Below are 15,286 nucleotides of genomic sequence, written 5' to 3' on the forward strand. Positions count from 1 at the left end.
AAGCCTACTGCACAGTTTGGGAGTGTTGCAGTGATCTGTGAAGTGCCCATGAAGCTTCCTGCCAAAGAGGGGTGATAAGGTGTCTGACTACAGAGAATGGCTGCCCCCCAACTCTAAGAAGAAGTTTTCTTCAGTTTGGGACCTATCAATCTCTGACCACTGAGCAAGGAAGGCTGTTCATCTCAGGTGCTTCCTGAAGTTCTAGGATGTGTGGGGGATACATGTTTTTGTAATATCTCTGGTTTCCATAATTAGGATGAGGAGGGGCAGATTGCAATCACTCCAGATGCAAACAAATATTTAACAGCATTTAGTTTAGGATTTTCAGTAAGTGACAGTATTAATGAAATAATAAATAGAATTATATACACCAAATATGAACAACTCTAGCTTTAAACCACATTTCACTACGTAGCACATTGGCCACTGGTGTTAGACGAGCAACAGTTGCTTGTCTCAGTTCCTTCAGTCTGATGTTATTGGCTTCTGGTGTAGAGGTTCACTGTTCCTTTCTGGCTGAGGGCTGCTCTGTCTGCTCCTTTCTCTTTTTCTCCACATTTCTGCCTTCCCTGAACTTCCTTCTCAGCTGCACTCCTTCACTCTGCTGCTGCTGCTTCTTTTTCACCAAGCATCTCCCCTCTCTTTACCTTCTTCCTCAACACCAACAATCATTTTTTAAAAACCTTCCCTTCTCTCCATTCCATGCCCCGTCCACTTTACACAGCCTACATTCCAAGTTCCTTAAGAGGCAGGTATTACACTCAGTTTCCCCATGCTTAATATAGTACCAGCAAAGCAAAGACTCGTGCAAAAAGCAGTTCAGAGATTGCTGGAAATTGAAGCCAGTGGATTTACAGCAGAGGGGCAAGGGAGTCTATCCTGTCACTTGTCTTGAAAAAGAATGGAGAAGCAAGAATAATACCATAATACTGAACCTAAAAAGATTCAACAAGTTCTTTCACATTTGCCAATTCATAATAGTGGCAATGTTCTCCATTCTTACTGCAGTGACACCAGGTGAAGTCCTTAAGTTCTATGGACAAGAAATATACATTCACACTTGTGTCAGGTTAGCTCACAACAACTCCATCATCAGTTTCTCTTGCTTCGAAGAATCTTAAGTACATGTATTTATTTATTACATTTCTATACTGCCCAATAGCTGAAGCTGTCTATATAATATATAATGTTCAGGAATAGGTTGTGGGGTTTTTATTTATACACCTCATTATTGAACTCTGTTATTTTGGAGAAGTGCCAGAAAGGTTGTTCTTCCCCAGTGAGAAAAGAAGGCAGGTGCTTAGACTTAATGTGATGGCACATCTACTCTTCTGCTGCTTAGGGATTGGGTTTCTTGCCTTCCTCCTTGATGAATATAAGCTCTTACTTCTGTCCTTTTTGGCTGATATACTTACAGTCTTCAGTAGGTACCAGAAGCAGCTGCAAGAAGATGAGGTAATTGCCCTCGGCATAGAGAAGCTGACAATATTGGTAAAATGAAAGCTATTGGCATTGAAAGAACAGTATTTACTTGGTGGGTAGGTCAAGGCTTTCCAGGATGAAGTTGTTAGACAAACAGATGGAACAGTGATGCTGAATGGAATTCAACTAGAAACAAAGCATAAGAAGAGACGCAAGAAACACCAGCAGCATGTATCTGACAGTAGAGATGCTGGCACTCTCTGTAATGAAGTAGTTGACTCTCTTGAGTTCTCGAATCAACATTTTGAAGTTGATGCTGATCTGTTGCTGATTATGAAGCCTTTTGCCACCTTACAACCTTCAGTAAACCTGGAAGCAGTTCACAAAGTACTAGATACAGACCTCTGTCTGGCAGAACTCTCACTAGAACATGAAGAGATACTTCAACTTGACAGCATCAGTGATGTTCACAAGATGACATTGTCCTATTTGGTCCATTTTCTTGCATTATCGAAGGAACATAGAAATGTGACAACACTCATGGCATGTTTTTTAGCAGCTAAGCTTCATAGTGCTGATGTTGAACGTCCATAACCAGAAACAGACTCTCACTTGAGTCAGAAAAGGAATACCTCTGCATCTGTTACAATACGCTACCTCTCATTGAATGGAATCCTAGGGCATCAGTGCACCTATGGATAACTAAACAAGAGCACAGAACCAAAGACAGAGCTAAAGCAAGAGAGCAGGTGTGGTTGAAAGGAGTTTTCTCAGTGGCTTCCAAGCAACTCTGTTCATCCCATCCTGTCTCAGATGGGGTGATAATCTGATCATCTTAAAAAAGAAATTTTGATGTGATAGGTATAGTATGAGAGGAAGTATGGCACATGGCACAATTATGTAGCTTTCTTCTTTAAGAACATAAAAAGAGCCATGCTAGATCAGACCAAGGGTCCATCTAGTCCAGCATTTGGTTCACACAGTGGCTAACCAGTTGCCTACGAGAAACCCACAAGTAGGACATGAGTGCAACACCACCCTCCCACCCATGTTCCTCCCTCCTCCTTCTTTGTGTTTGTACTGCTATGTGCCACTGTTGTATATCTACATATGCTGTTGATATGTACAAAATAAATGCTTTTGACTAGTCAGGCAGTTGGTCCCAATAATATATGATTAATATAATGTTATAAAGTTTGAAAAAAGAGAGTAATCCCCTTAATAATCTATTTCTTTATCTTATTTTCTTACATAGTTCTTTTAAGAAACAACCTTGTTCTTATTGAAGTCCATATTCCCAACTGCATAAAGATTTAGTTTCAACTGCACACATTTTTTTTACAACTGCATAAAACGTGTCCGGCTGCACATTAGAATAAACCCTGCCATGGCACAGTAATATCATTTTTGTTTCAGCGCCATTGAAATGATTGGAGAGTGCAAAACAGCAAAGAGCAGATATAGTAGATTCAGACGACAGAGAAGAACTCACCTTGTCATTGATCCATAAAAATAGTCTGAAGGGGATATTGCATACATATATTATTTTTTGTGTAAATATTTTATAGGATAAAGAAGCATTGCAACAGCAACAATACAATAATTTGATTCAGATTTCTACTCTGCAATCCAAACTGGATGAAGCTAGGCACAGAGTGCTTACAGAAGACAGCTTGGATCATATAATAACAGAACAATTAAAAGCACAAGAGGAACTTGCAACAAAAAAGAAAGAAGTAAGTTGCAATGAGAATCCTGCGTGGATAGGCGAACTCAGAGGTGATCACCTGTCCAATGCAGGGTGGGTGGAGCACAGAGGGGATCTTCTACCCGCCCTTCAGCTGCCCTGCATTTCCAGCTAGATGGCGAATTTCGGCTATCTAGCTGGGGGACTTCAGGGTGGGGCGGGGGAGGCTGGACGACGCATTGGAAACATTGTACCAGCACTTCCGAGGTCCTGCCCCCGGGAACGCACTCTCTCCAGCCACTCTGTGCTGCTCTTACAAGTGCGGAGCCAGGAGATAACCCTCACCTCCTACGAGGCGGTGGGGGTGGGGAGCACGGTTTGTGGGAACTGAGCTGTGAGTGCAGGCTCTGAGGTCGGTTCCCATAAACTGAACAATCCTATGGCTGTCTAGCCGCTGTCTAGCAGCCATAGTATTGTGCCCTAAAGGGTTAATCAGGAAAAACCCAAAGTCTGTCTCTTATTGACTCTTCCCTGCTTTGACAGTACAATTATAGTAGTTGAAAATCTTGTTTTAGGAATGTAACTTACGAATGCATAGTTATTGCATAGCTATGCATAGTTATGCATAGCTATGCATAGCTATGCATAGTTATTGCATAGCGTCCAATAATAGTCTTCAGACACAGGTAGGAAGAAAGCCAGACTATGAAGCACATGGTCTTCGATGTCTATATACTAATGCCCAGAGTATGGGAAACAAACAGAACGAACTTGAACTCTTAATACAGGAGGGAAATTATGACTTGATAGGTATAACTGAGACTTGGTGGGATGACTCTCATGACTGGAATACAGCAGTTGAAGGATATAACTTGTTCAAAAAGAACAGGAGGAACAGAAAGGGAGGCGGGGTTGCACTGTATGTGAAAAATACATATCTCTGCACAGAAATACAGGAGGAGGAGCTTGGTAGCCCCATCGAGAGCATCTGGGTTGAAATAAATGGAGCAAAGAATAAAAGGAACCTGGTGGTCGGAGTCTACTACCGGCCACCCAATCAAGGAGAAGACAAGGATGAAACTTTTGAAAAGCAAATAGCCAATGTTTTAAGGAAGCATGATGTAGTAGTAATGGGGGACTTCAATTTCCCCGATATTTGTTGGGAGACAAATTCTGCAAAACATGGCCCCTCCAGGAAATTCCTGACTTGTGTGGCGGATAACTTCCTCCTACAGAAAGTAGAGGAAGGAACTAGAGGATCGGCTATCCTTGACTTGATCCTAACCAACAGAGATGACTTAGTGGATAAAGTAGCAGTTACAGGAACTCTGGGGGAAAGCGACCATGTTGTACTTGAGTTTTTGGTTCTAAGGGAAGCAAAAGCCGAGTGTACTCAAACGCGTACCCTGGATTTTAGGAAAGCTGATTTTAATAAACTCAGAACAATGATCAGTAAGGTCCCATGGCAAGCAATGCTAGCGAGAAAAGGAGTCCAAGATGGGTGGGAACTTTTAAAAAAGGAAATTCTCAATGCACAATCACAAACAATTCCAACAAGAAGAAAAGGTGGAAGACAACAGAAGAAGCCAATGTGGCTTCACAAAAAGCTTAGGGATGACCTGAAAACAAAAAAGGACACATATAGGAAGTGGAAAGAAGGCCAAGTAACAAAGGAAGAGTACAGGCAGGTAGCACAGAATTGCAGGGATGGCGTCAGGAAGGCTAAAGCGGAGAACGAGGTGAGGTTAGCGAGGGATGCTAAAAACAACAAAAAGGCTTTCTTCAGCTACGTGCATAGTAAAAGGCAGAGGAAAGAAATGGTTGTTCAGCTATTAAATAAGGATGGCAAAATGATAACAGAGGACAAAGAAAAGGCAGAGGTGCTCAATTCCTACTTTGGCTCAGTCTTCTCCCAAAAGAGGGTCTATGACCCCCCTGGCAAAGGCGAAGTACAGGCTGAAGGGGCAGGATTGCAGCTTGAGATCGACAGGCATATGGTCAAGGAACACCTCATTACTTTGAATGAGTTCAAATCTCCAGGGCCAGATGAACTGCATCCTAGAGTCATAAAGGAACTGGCAGAAGAACTCTCAGAACCGCTGTCTATTCTCTTTGAGAAATCATGGAGGACAGGGGAAGTGCCAGATGACTGGAGGAGGGCTAACGTTGTCCCTATCTTCAAAAAGGGTAAAAAGGAGGAACCTGGGAACTACAGACCAGTCAGTCTGACATCAATCCCTGGGAAAATTCTGGAGCAGATCATAAAGCAATCCATCTGGAAGCACCTTGACAACAATGCCGTGATTACTCGAAGCCAACATGGATTTGTCAAAAACAAGTCCTGCCAGACAAATCTGATCTCATTTTTTGATCAAGTCACCTCCCTTGTAGACCGTGGGAATGCTGTAGACATCATATACCTCGACTTCAGCAAAGCTTTCGACAAAGTGCCCCATGATATCCTGATGAGCAAACTAGCTCGAAGTGGGCTAGATGAAACAACGATCCGGTGGATCCACAGTTGGCTACAGAATCGGACTCAAAGAGTGCTTATCAATGGGACCTTCTCAAGCTGGGGAGAGGTAACGAGTGGGGTACCGCAGGGCTCAGTCCTGGGCCCAGTGCTCTTCAACATTTTTATTAATGACTTGGAGGAGGAGGTGCAGGGAATGCTGATCAAATTTGCAGATGACACAAAATTGGGAGGGATAGCTAATACTTTGGAAGACAGAAACAAAATTCAAAGTGATCTGGATAGACTGGAGTGCTGGGCAGAAAACAACAGAATGGCATTTAATAGGGACAAATGCCAAGTTCTGCACCTAGGAAAAAGAAACCAAATGCACAGTTACAAGATGGGGGATACGTGGCTCAACCACACTACGAGCGAGAAGGATCTTGGAATTGTCGTCGATCACAAGCTGAATATGAGCCAACAGTGTGATGTGGCTGCAAAAAAGGCAAATGCTATTTTGGGCTGCATTCATAGAAGCATCGCTTCCAAATCCCGGGAAGTACTAGTTCCCCTCTACTCAGCACTGGTTAGGCCTCATCTGGAGTACTGTGTCCAGTTCTGGGCACCACACTTTAAGAAGGATGCAGACAAGCTGGAGAGGGTTCAAAGGAGGGCAACAAAGATGATCAGGGGACTGGAAACAAAGCCCTATGAAGAGAGACTGAAAGAACTGGGCATGTTTAGCCTTGAGAAGAGAAGACTGAGGGGAGATATGATAGCACTCTTCAAGTACTTGAAAGGTTGTCACAGAGAAGAAGGCCAGGATCTCTTCTTGATCATCCCAGAGTGCAGGACACGGAATAATGGGCTCAAGTTACAGGAAGCCAGATTCCGACTGAACATCAGGAAAAACTTCCTGAGTGTCAGAGCAATACGGCAATGGAACCAATTACCTGGGGAGGTGGTGGGCTCTCCCACACTGGAGGCCTTCAAGACGAGGCTGGACAGCCATTTGTCAGGGATGCTCTGACTTGGATTCCTGCATTGAGCAGGGGGTTGGACTCGATGGCCTTGTAGGCCCCTTCCAACCCTACTACTATTCTATACTATACTATACCTCTACTGTAAAGCTGTATGATCCCTTCTTTTTCTTCTTGAAAGACTGTTGCAGATTCATATATTAAGATATTTGAAGTCTTACAACGTTTTTGAATGAAAGCTGCATGATTTATTTATTTCATTTATGTAGGGTTCAATCCTATCCTTTCCAAAGGAGTTCTCTGATGCTGGAGTATTCCGAATATCCTATGCTCTTCCGGTAAGACACCCGGCAGAGCAGGAGGAGTGACGGAGGTGGTCATCACCATTTTGTCCTCTTTTCTGTATGTTTTAGCACTAGAAGTGCTTCTGAGCTTGTCTAGTGGAGTTGTGGAGATGGGGGCAGGGACAGGAGCTAGGAGGCTTCAGGATGGTGCAGATCACCTGCCACCCCACTGCTTTCCTCCTCATTTGCATGTCTCTCTAGTCAGAGCTCCAACTTCAGGTGAGGAAGTTTCAGCGATGCTTTCCCCAGCGCTTGTGAGAGTCAGGGAGAAACAATCCCTGTTCGGATTCCCTCCTTTGAGGTTGTAGGAGTGTCTACAGACTCTGAGGAGGGAATCTAAAATATCCCAGGGACCTCATAGGATTGCTCTCAATGAATTTGTATACTGGTTATCTGCGAAGGCACCCAAGGCAGTTTGCAAATTTAATTCAGGGTGACTAAATACCAAATGATTAAAAAATATAGGGTATTTAAATTTTAAATACATTTTTATTTAAAAAAAACCAAAATACTAAATTTCCCTCTAACTTAAAAATAACATAGTTACAGTTGAATCTTATATTAAATATGCTAAAACTACACTTATGCTATGTGTTAACCCCCAAAACTTTATCCCACTATTGGCATCTATATAATTTATTGTCCTGTTCTTTTCCATACTACTGGCAAGTATATGAGTCTCTAATGAATTCCTCGATTGAACGAATTGTTCTTCTTTGTGGTCTCTGTGCATCACACACATGGGCTCTGCGCCTGCGCAAAGCCTCAGTTTGGGAAACTATTGCTGTGGAGTTTTGGTGGGAACCCTTCCTCCACCGTCCACTGCACATGTCCTAGCAGGTTCCTGCCTATTCCCTCAGTTCTCTTTCGTCCGCCATTATGGCAGCTTTGTAAGGGATCTTCTCTTGATCAGTTTGTCTGATTGTGTTTAGCGAGGTGTTTTTGATTTCTACCTTGTCTTACTACCATATTTTTCTGTCTATTTCTTTCTGCGTTCATTTATTTTCTTTTTATTTTCATCATCTAGTGATTACCCAAAAAGGTGTATGGCCCTCAGAAAGTGTATCTGCTTCAGTAGAAAATTGCCACCAGCAGATGGACACTCCTGAACACTGTCTTTTCTGCTTGAGAGAGGGGTACATAATGGAATCTTATCTCCACTATCAAGCATTCACTAGCAGGTGAGCCGTAATCACTCAAAAAGACTGAAGACAGTCCTTTGGTGTAAAGTGCTTGAGGCTTTTGAGGACCTGAAGTCATCTATGGCTCATCCACTGCGCCCTCGCCTGCAGCTGTCAGGGAAAAATCCCCTCAGTGTCTTTCTCTTGAAAAATCAAGCACACAAGAGCTGTCTCCAACTCCGGGATGGTCTCTGGCCAAAAAGGTGATGAAAAAAGCAAAATAATCAAAACAGACATTCCCATTCTCAGAGGGTAAAAAGAAGAACAAAACTTAAAAGAAGCCGCTCGATCCGAGTTGGGATTGACCTTAGTCTTCGGAAGCAGTTGGTCTTACTATACCTTCGTCAGCATCTCGATCCCCAGTGTTGGTGATCCCTCCACAGGATCGAACCTCACCAGCACCAGTGACTATACCACCTATTCCACCAATGCTGTTGTCTCCCATTCCTCAAGCTGTATTGGCTCCGAGAGTTGAAGCATGCCCAGGTATGTCAACTTCAGAAGGTGAGATAAGGGACATCTCCTCTGCTCTGCCTCCTTGCCCATATAACTCACCTTGGCAAGGTGCTCCAAGGTATTGCCGATAGGGTTCATGGGATTCCATGTTCTCGATGGCTTTGCCTTGGGATTATCGCCCTCAACCCTATGATAGACCAAGGGACCAATCTTGATTTCCATCAGAGTGGGATAGACAATCGGATTGGGACTTACCATAGGTCACGTTATTGGGAAATGGACTCCTATGCCTGTCGCCCTTACCATTATCGCCACTGGCATGACCAAGACTACCGTTGCTGCTCCTGTCATCCTTTCTGCAACAGTATCTAGACTGCCTGATACCAAAGGGGAGTTCCTGACTCCTCCACTAGTCTGACGTGACATTTAGGTTTTATCAGCAGGTTCCCTGCCATCATCACAATTTCCCTCAGACTTGGTCTCTCTTCCAGTAGTTCCATCTGCACCTGAAAAGGTACCTTTTCCACCACCACGATCATCCCTGGTTTCAGCAGTGATGGCGAGTCATCCTGTGACTCAACCTCCGCCGGAAACAGCCTGTATCAATACCTCTGCTACCTGCCCTGTTGACTACTATAAAGCAGTTTTGGAAAGTGCCTTCTACTATGCCACTTACATCAAAGCGTCTTCAGGGTATGTATGGAGTGCAGGAGACAGATGCGGGCTTTCTTTTCCAGCAATTCGATTGTGGTGGAAGCTGCTCAAGGGAAGTCTCATAGACAACATTCATCCCCTATAGATAGGGACTGCATCTTGATCTCTTGGGAAAGCAGGTCTACTCTAAAGCTTCAGTGGGCTTCAGGGTGCTTAACTATCAGGTGGCCATATTTGGCTACCAGCTTCTGTTGTGGGACAAGGTTGGCAGGCTTTTTCGAGCACCTCCCGGAAGAAAAATGGACTTGCCTCGTATGTTCCAGAATGAAGCAATGAGACTTTCTAGGCAGCAGATACATACCTCAAGATACCACATTGATTGTGATTCTAAGGTGTTAGTTGGGGTGATTGCTTTGCATCGGCATGTTTGGTTAAGATCAGCAGGGCTTTCCTAGGAGGCACGTTCAAAGATTGAGGATCTACCATTTCATGGTTTGGGTTTGTTAAGTGCAAAGACAGATGAAGCCCTTGATTCAGTGCAAAAGGCCTGGAGTAGACTTCTCAAGGGTTCTTATTCAAGGTACTTCATGGTACTGAGAGGGATGGAGGACTCCAATCAATTCTGGACCTAGGGGATCTCAACATATACATCACGCCTAGGAAGTTCTGCACGGTTTCACTGGCATCTATTCTCCCTAAGGGAGACTGGTTCGCCTCTATTGATCTCAAGGACGCTAACTTCCATATTGCTATAGCGCAGCATCACCACTAGTTTCTCTGCTTCATCATTGAACTGGATGCCTACCAGTTTCAGGTGTTACCCTTTGGTCCAGGGGTCTTCACCAAGTGCATGGTGGTGGTCCGTGTCCATTTGTGAGTGAAGAGTATTGACGTTTATCCATACATTGAAGATTGGCTGCTTCCTGTTGCCTACTGAGAGTTGTTTGTGGAGATTGATAGAGCTGACTTGTGTTTTCCTTGGGGATTTAGGACTGGTGATCCATCAGAAGAAGTCACACCTTCAACCAACACAGTGGATTCAGTTTATTGAAGCAATGTTGGACTCGCGTCTTGGCCATGCTCATCTTCCAGAGGACCATTGTATGGTTGTGACTACCCTCACCACCAAGCTGATTACCCGGAGGATTATGACAGATTTTCTGGTTCATCACCTTCTCGGCCTTATGACAGTGACCACGGCAGTAGTCTGTCTTGCATGTGTACAGATGAGGCTGCTTCAAGCTTGGTTCTTGAGCAGCTTCAACACCGATGGGGATGCCCACCGAACTTGTCTGCAGTTGCTGAGAGAAGTCAAAGAGTCTCTCCAGTAGTGGACTTGAGCCAACAATCTGATAAAGGGAATGCCTTTTCTTCAGCCTTCTCCATCCCGCATAATGACCACCAATGCATCGTTCACAGGATGGGGAGCTCACTAGGTCTCATAGTCCATGGGCAGTGATCACCCAGCAAAGCCACAGGCCATATCAATTTGTTGGAACTATGGGCAGTAGAGAAGGCAGTCAGGGCATTCAGGCTGGACCTGTGGGGCAGACTGATCCAGATTACCTCGGACAACACAATTGTCATAGCTTACCTGAATAAGCAAGGAGGTACCAGATCGCTTCCTCTACTTGCCCTAGCTTTGATAATCCTTCACTGGTGTAGTCCATCAGATCAGGTTAGTGGCAGTCACTGTCCTTGCTGATCAACTAAGTGGGATGCTTCTGACCTTCCACGAGTAAGAGATGGACAGGATGGTTCTTACTGAACTTTATGACAGATGGGGCATGTCAACAGTAGATCTCTTCGCTACCAGAGACAACATTGCTTGCCCAATGTTTTGCAGCCGAGCGGGCCGCAGCCACGGGCCATGGGCAATGCTTTTGTTTTTCAGTGGACAGGGACCCTGGTTTACACCTTTCCTCCTTTCCCCTTAATCACCAAGGTCCTGGCGAAAATCAGGACACAAGCCCTCAATGCATTGTTCGTATACTAGAAAATGGACTGCATTCTCATTTGCCACTGCACGAGACTTTGATTCTGTTAGGTGCTCTTTACATAAAATCCTATTGTTTCTGTTAAAATTTTTCAAGAGGAACCTTAAACTTTCATCTTTCCATGTTTACCGCTCAGCTATTTCCTCATTTCACCCTCCGATTGAAGGTTTTTCTATGTTTTCACATCTGACATCTAAGAAGTTTTTCAGCAGAATTCAGAATTTGGTGCCTCTGTTCCATCCCACAGTACCACCATGGAGTATCTCAGTGGTTCTTAAGGCATTATCTTTAAAACCATTTGAACCCATGGCTATAACTGACTTGTGCATTCTTTCTTGGAAGGTAGCATTCCTCATTGCAATTACTTCATCGCACTGTTCCGGTAAACTGTGTACACGTCACATTAGATTCACCTTATCTTGTTTTTCCTAGGGATGAGGTGGTCTTAAGACCTGATGTAGCTTTTCTCCCAAGGTGATCTCTAATTTTCACCTTAGCCAGGACATCATCTTGCTGCCATTCTTTCTGTTTCCTTCCACCGCATTGGAATCGACTTTACACACAGTTGGACATTTGGTGAGCACTGGCATCCTACAAATCCAGAGCAACTTTGTCAGTCACCTTGTCTGTTTCGTTGTTATGGAGGACAAAGGGTTGCCTTTTCACAGTGTTTTTCATCTTGCGTAGTCAAGACCATCAGACTGGGATATGAGCTGGCCAGGCTCAAGCTGTCTGCCCTAATTCAAGCACATTCCACTCACGCAGTGTCAATATATGTTGCCTTTGATAGGGGTATTACCACCCCAGACCTTGGCTGTGCTGCAGCTTCATCTACGCTGCCGACTTTCATCCAACATTATCAACTGGACATTAGGGCTACAGCTGACTGTTCCTTTGGGCATACAATCTTGTCATTGGTTCTCACTTAGGACACCAACCCACCTCCGGTAAGTCAGCCTGTTACTTGCCCATGTGTGTGATGCACAGAGACCATGTACAAGAAAGACAGGTTGCTTACTTGTAACTGAAGTTCTTCGGGTAGTCATCTGTGCATTCACACAACCCGCCCAGCATCCCCACTTCGGTGTCATGCTCATGTTCAATGATGGTACTGAGGTATAGTCTCCCTATTGGTTTCAAGGCTCTAATGTCCATCTCAAGGACCTGAGGGAATAGGCAGGAACCCGCTATGATACGCACAGTGGACGGTGGGGAAAGGGTTCCTGCCAAAACACCTCAGCTATAGAAGTTTCCCGAACTGAGGCTCCACGCAGGCACAGAGCCCATGTATGTGAATGCACAGATGATCACTTGAAGAACTACTGTTACAGGTAAACAACCTGTCTTTACTCTTCTACCAAATTAGAGAGATGAGTGTTGGGCCATCTCTAAAATGCAAACCTGAGATACCCTGCTTGACACACAGAATTCTTTTACATAAAACACCTTAGGAACATCGTACCCCCAAGTTATGGAGTGATAGAGCATTTTACCTCTAATCTTTAATCTTGAATTATGTATGTATGTATTTATTACATTTATATCCTGCCTTTTTTCCTCCTTAAGGAACCCCAGGCAGCGTACAGTATCCTCCTCCTCTCCATTTTATCCTCACAACACTTGAATTAGCTGGTTCCCCCTGCCCATTTATAGAGCCATGTGCTGGGCAAGCACTGGATAAAAAGAAGGTAGAAATATCACAAGATACATTTGAGTAGTCAATGTGTGGCACCTGCTGACAGGTCCCCCTGCACCAGCAAAGTTTCCTGCTGATACCTGTGATCTATTTTATTTTTAAATTTACATTTTTTCTAGGTGGCTGGGAGCACTTCAAAGTGAAGCACCGGCCTCCACCCACTTGCTATCTTTATTCCCAAGAGACACTCTTGGGAAGTAAAAATGACAGGTGGCTGGAGGCCAGCATTTCGCTTTGAAGTGCTCCCAGCCACCTGGAAAAAAGAAAGGAAGAAAGGGACAGAACCGATTGCTACTGCCTGGTAAGGGGGAAGGCTTGGTGATGGTACCAGGGCAACCAGAGGAGGATTGGAGGCCCTGTTTGACTTTAGTTTTGGGTGTAGAACATCTGAAATGACACACATGTACAGACTTCCACATTTTTACTTCCCACAGCAAGTGTGCCACTGCCCTCTGGCAAGCAGGATGAGGAACCAACCTTCCAACTAATTTGAAGCTGTGAAGGTGGGCAGGGATCTCCAACAGTTCTGTTGCAATTCCCGCCCCCTCCTTAAGCTTGGGGGAAAACCTGGAGGTTGTTTGGCAATTGCATGGCCAAAGCACCTGGAGCACCTTGGCCACACAGGGACACCTGTCAAGCTCCTCACCTCCTTTCCAGCTCAGGAACAGGAAAGGGAAGTGGGGGGCTTTCTTTGCTGCTATTTGGCAGAAGCCAAAACTGACACACTTCCACCACTTTTATAGGAGGGATCATAGCTCAGTAGTAGAGCACCTGCTGTGTTTCAAGCCCTGGTATCTTTAGAGCTCTACAGAAAACTCTGTAGAGCCTCTGCCAGTTGGAGAAGACAATACTGGACTAGATGGGCAAATACTCTTGACCTGAACTTTCTATGTTCCTTGGCTGATGTGCAGTGGGGATGCTGTGAACACCTTTGGTGAACATGAGCCAAACTGGCAGGGGCAGCAACTTTTTGTCTTGGCTAGAAGGGTCAGCCAATAATTGTAGACCCTTACACATTTGGCATTTTACCACTGTGTGTTCACTGGAACATTTAAGAAAGTAACTTTGTAAAAGACACTTGTAAAACAAAGTTTATTTATTTGTTTTGTTTTTACTTCAGGTTGCAGATTTGTTAAAGCAACTCGAACAATTTAAAGAAAATTTCAAGAATAAAAATGAAGAGGTCTTACAGCTGAGTTCAAATTTAGAGGTGGAAAAAAGTGTTAATATCACCAAAATAATCCAGCTCAAAGAAGAAAATGCACACCTGAACGTATGTCTAAAACTTAATATTAAGGAAAAATAATTTGTTTAGAGATTGTTCCATTAGTGACAATCTTCAAAATTTCATTCTAGAACAATTACCCCATTTTAATTAGGGATGTTCACAGGCAGATGGATTTATTTTATTATTATTAAATTTATTAATTGCCCATCTGGCTGGTCACCCAGCCACTCTGGGCGATGTACAACATACAATAAAAACAGTTTAAAACAATAAAATTCTACAATAAAAACATTTTCTAAAATACCCTAACCCACCCCAAATGCCTGCCTGAACAACAACGTTTTTAATGCACGACGGAAGCTCATTAAAGAGGGGGCATGACAGAGTTCCCTAGGGAGGGAGTTCCACAGAGTGGGAGCCACCACAGAAAAGGCCCTCTCCCTCGTCCCCACCAGTCTAGCTGTCCTGGCTGATGGGACAGAGAGAAGGCCATCCGAGGCTGATCTTGTTAAGCGGCCTGTCTGGTGCTGCTGGAGGCGCTCCTTAAGATAGGCTGGGCCGGAACCATATAGGGTTTTAAAGGTCAAAACCAACACCTTGAATTTGGCCTGGAAAACAACTGGTAACCAGTGCAACTCCTTCAGCACTGGAGTGATGTGATCTCGCCGGCGGCTGCCTTTAATCAGGCGAGCCGCCGCGTTCTGTACCAGCTGCAGTTTCCGAACCATCTTCAAGGGTAACCCCACGTAGAGCGCATTACAGTAGTCTAAACGAGAGGAGACCAGGGCATGTACTACCGATGGGAGCAGATGGTCAGGAAGGAACCAGCACCATTTCTCATGGCCACTACGCTGGAAGCTGCTTTTTAAACTCTTCCATGTTTGGGAGAACTAGGTTTGGCAGTGCTGGAGAGATTAAATGAAGCTAGGTTTAGGAGTGAATTTAGGAGCATATCCTGCTTTATTTTCACCAGGGTAACTTCAAACTCAGGTAGCAAGTTGGGGTGAATTTACACATAAGAGGATGGCATGCATGATTTCATGGCCATTCCCAAATCCTAAATTCTGATTCCAGTGTTTATATCCAAATTGGGACTTGCTTGTAAGTAACACCTGTTGAACTCATTGGGACTTCTAAGTGTTCTTACTCAGTATCTGAGTTTAAGAAATGACACTAGTGGAGGTGA

The 15,286-nt window shown here is 44.2% G+C and overlaps 1 protein-coding gene across 19 annotated transcripts in view; it reads left to right on the forward strand.

Annotated features, from left to right (window-relative positions):
- Window positions 1-15,286, forward strand: part of PCNT (pericentrin) — a 278,152-nt gene that overhangs the window by 164,207 nt on the left and 98,659 nt on the right. For 16 of the 19 annotated variants that reach the window (XM_084820798.1, XM_084820789.1, XM_084820783.1 and 13 more), the window contains 3 exons: window positions 2,991-3,158; window positions 6,814-6,882; window positions 13,993-14,145. In XM_084820798.1, coding sequence (XP_084676924.1) covers window positions 2,991-3,158; window positions 6,814-6,882; window positions 13,993-14,145 — 390 coding nt within the window. The remainder of the gene's footprint in view (window positions 1-2,990; window positions 3,159-6,813; window positions 6,883-13,992; window positions 14,146-15,286) is intronic. The other 3 variants (XM_084820817.1, XM_084820933.1, XM_084820854.1) reach the window with 2 other exon arrangements.

This window comes from Heloderma suspectum, chromosome 1 (genome assembly GCF_057233095.1).
Source record: "Heloderma suspectum isolate Gila_16-S chromosome 1, 16-S_ref, whole genome shotgun sequence".
Lineage (NCBI taxonomy): Eukaryota > Metazoa > Chordata > Lepidosauria > Squamata > Helodermatidae > Heloderma > Heloderma suspectum.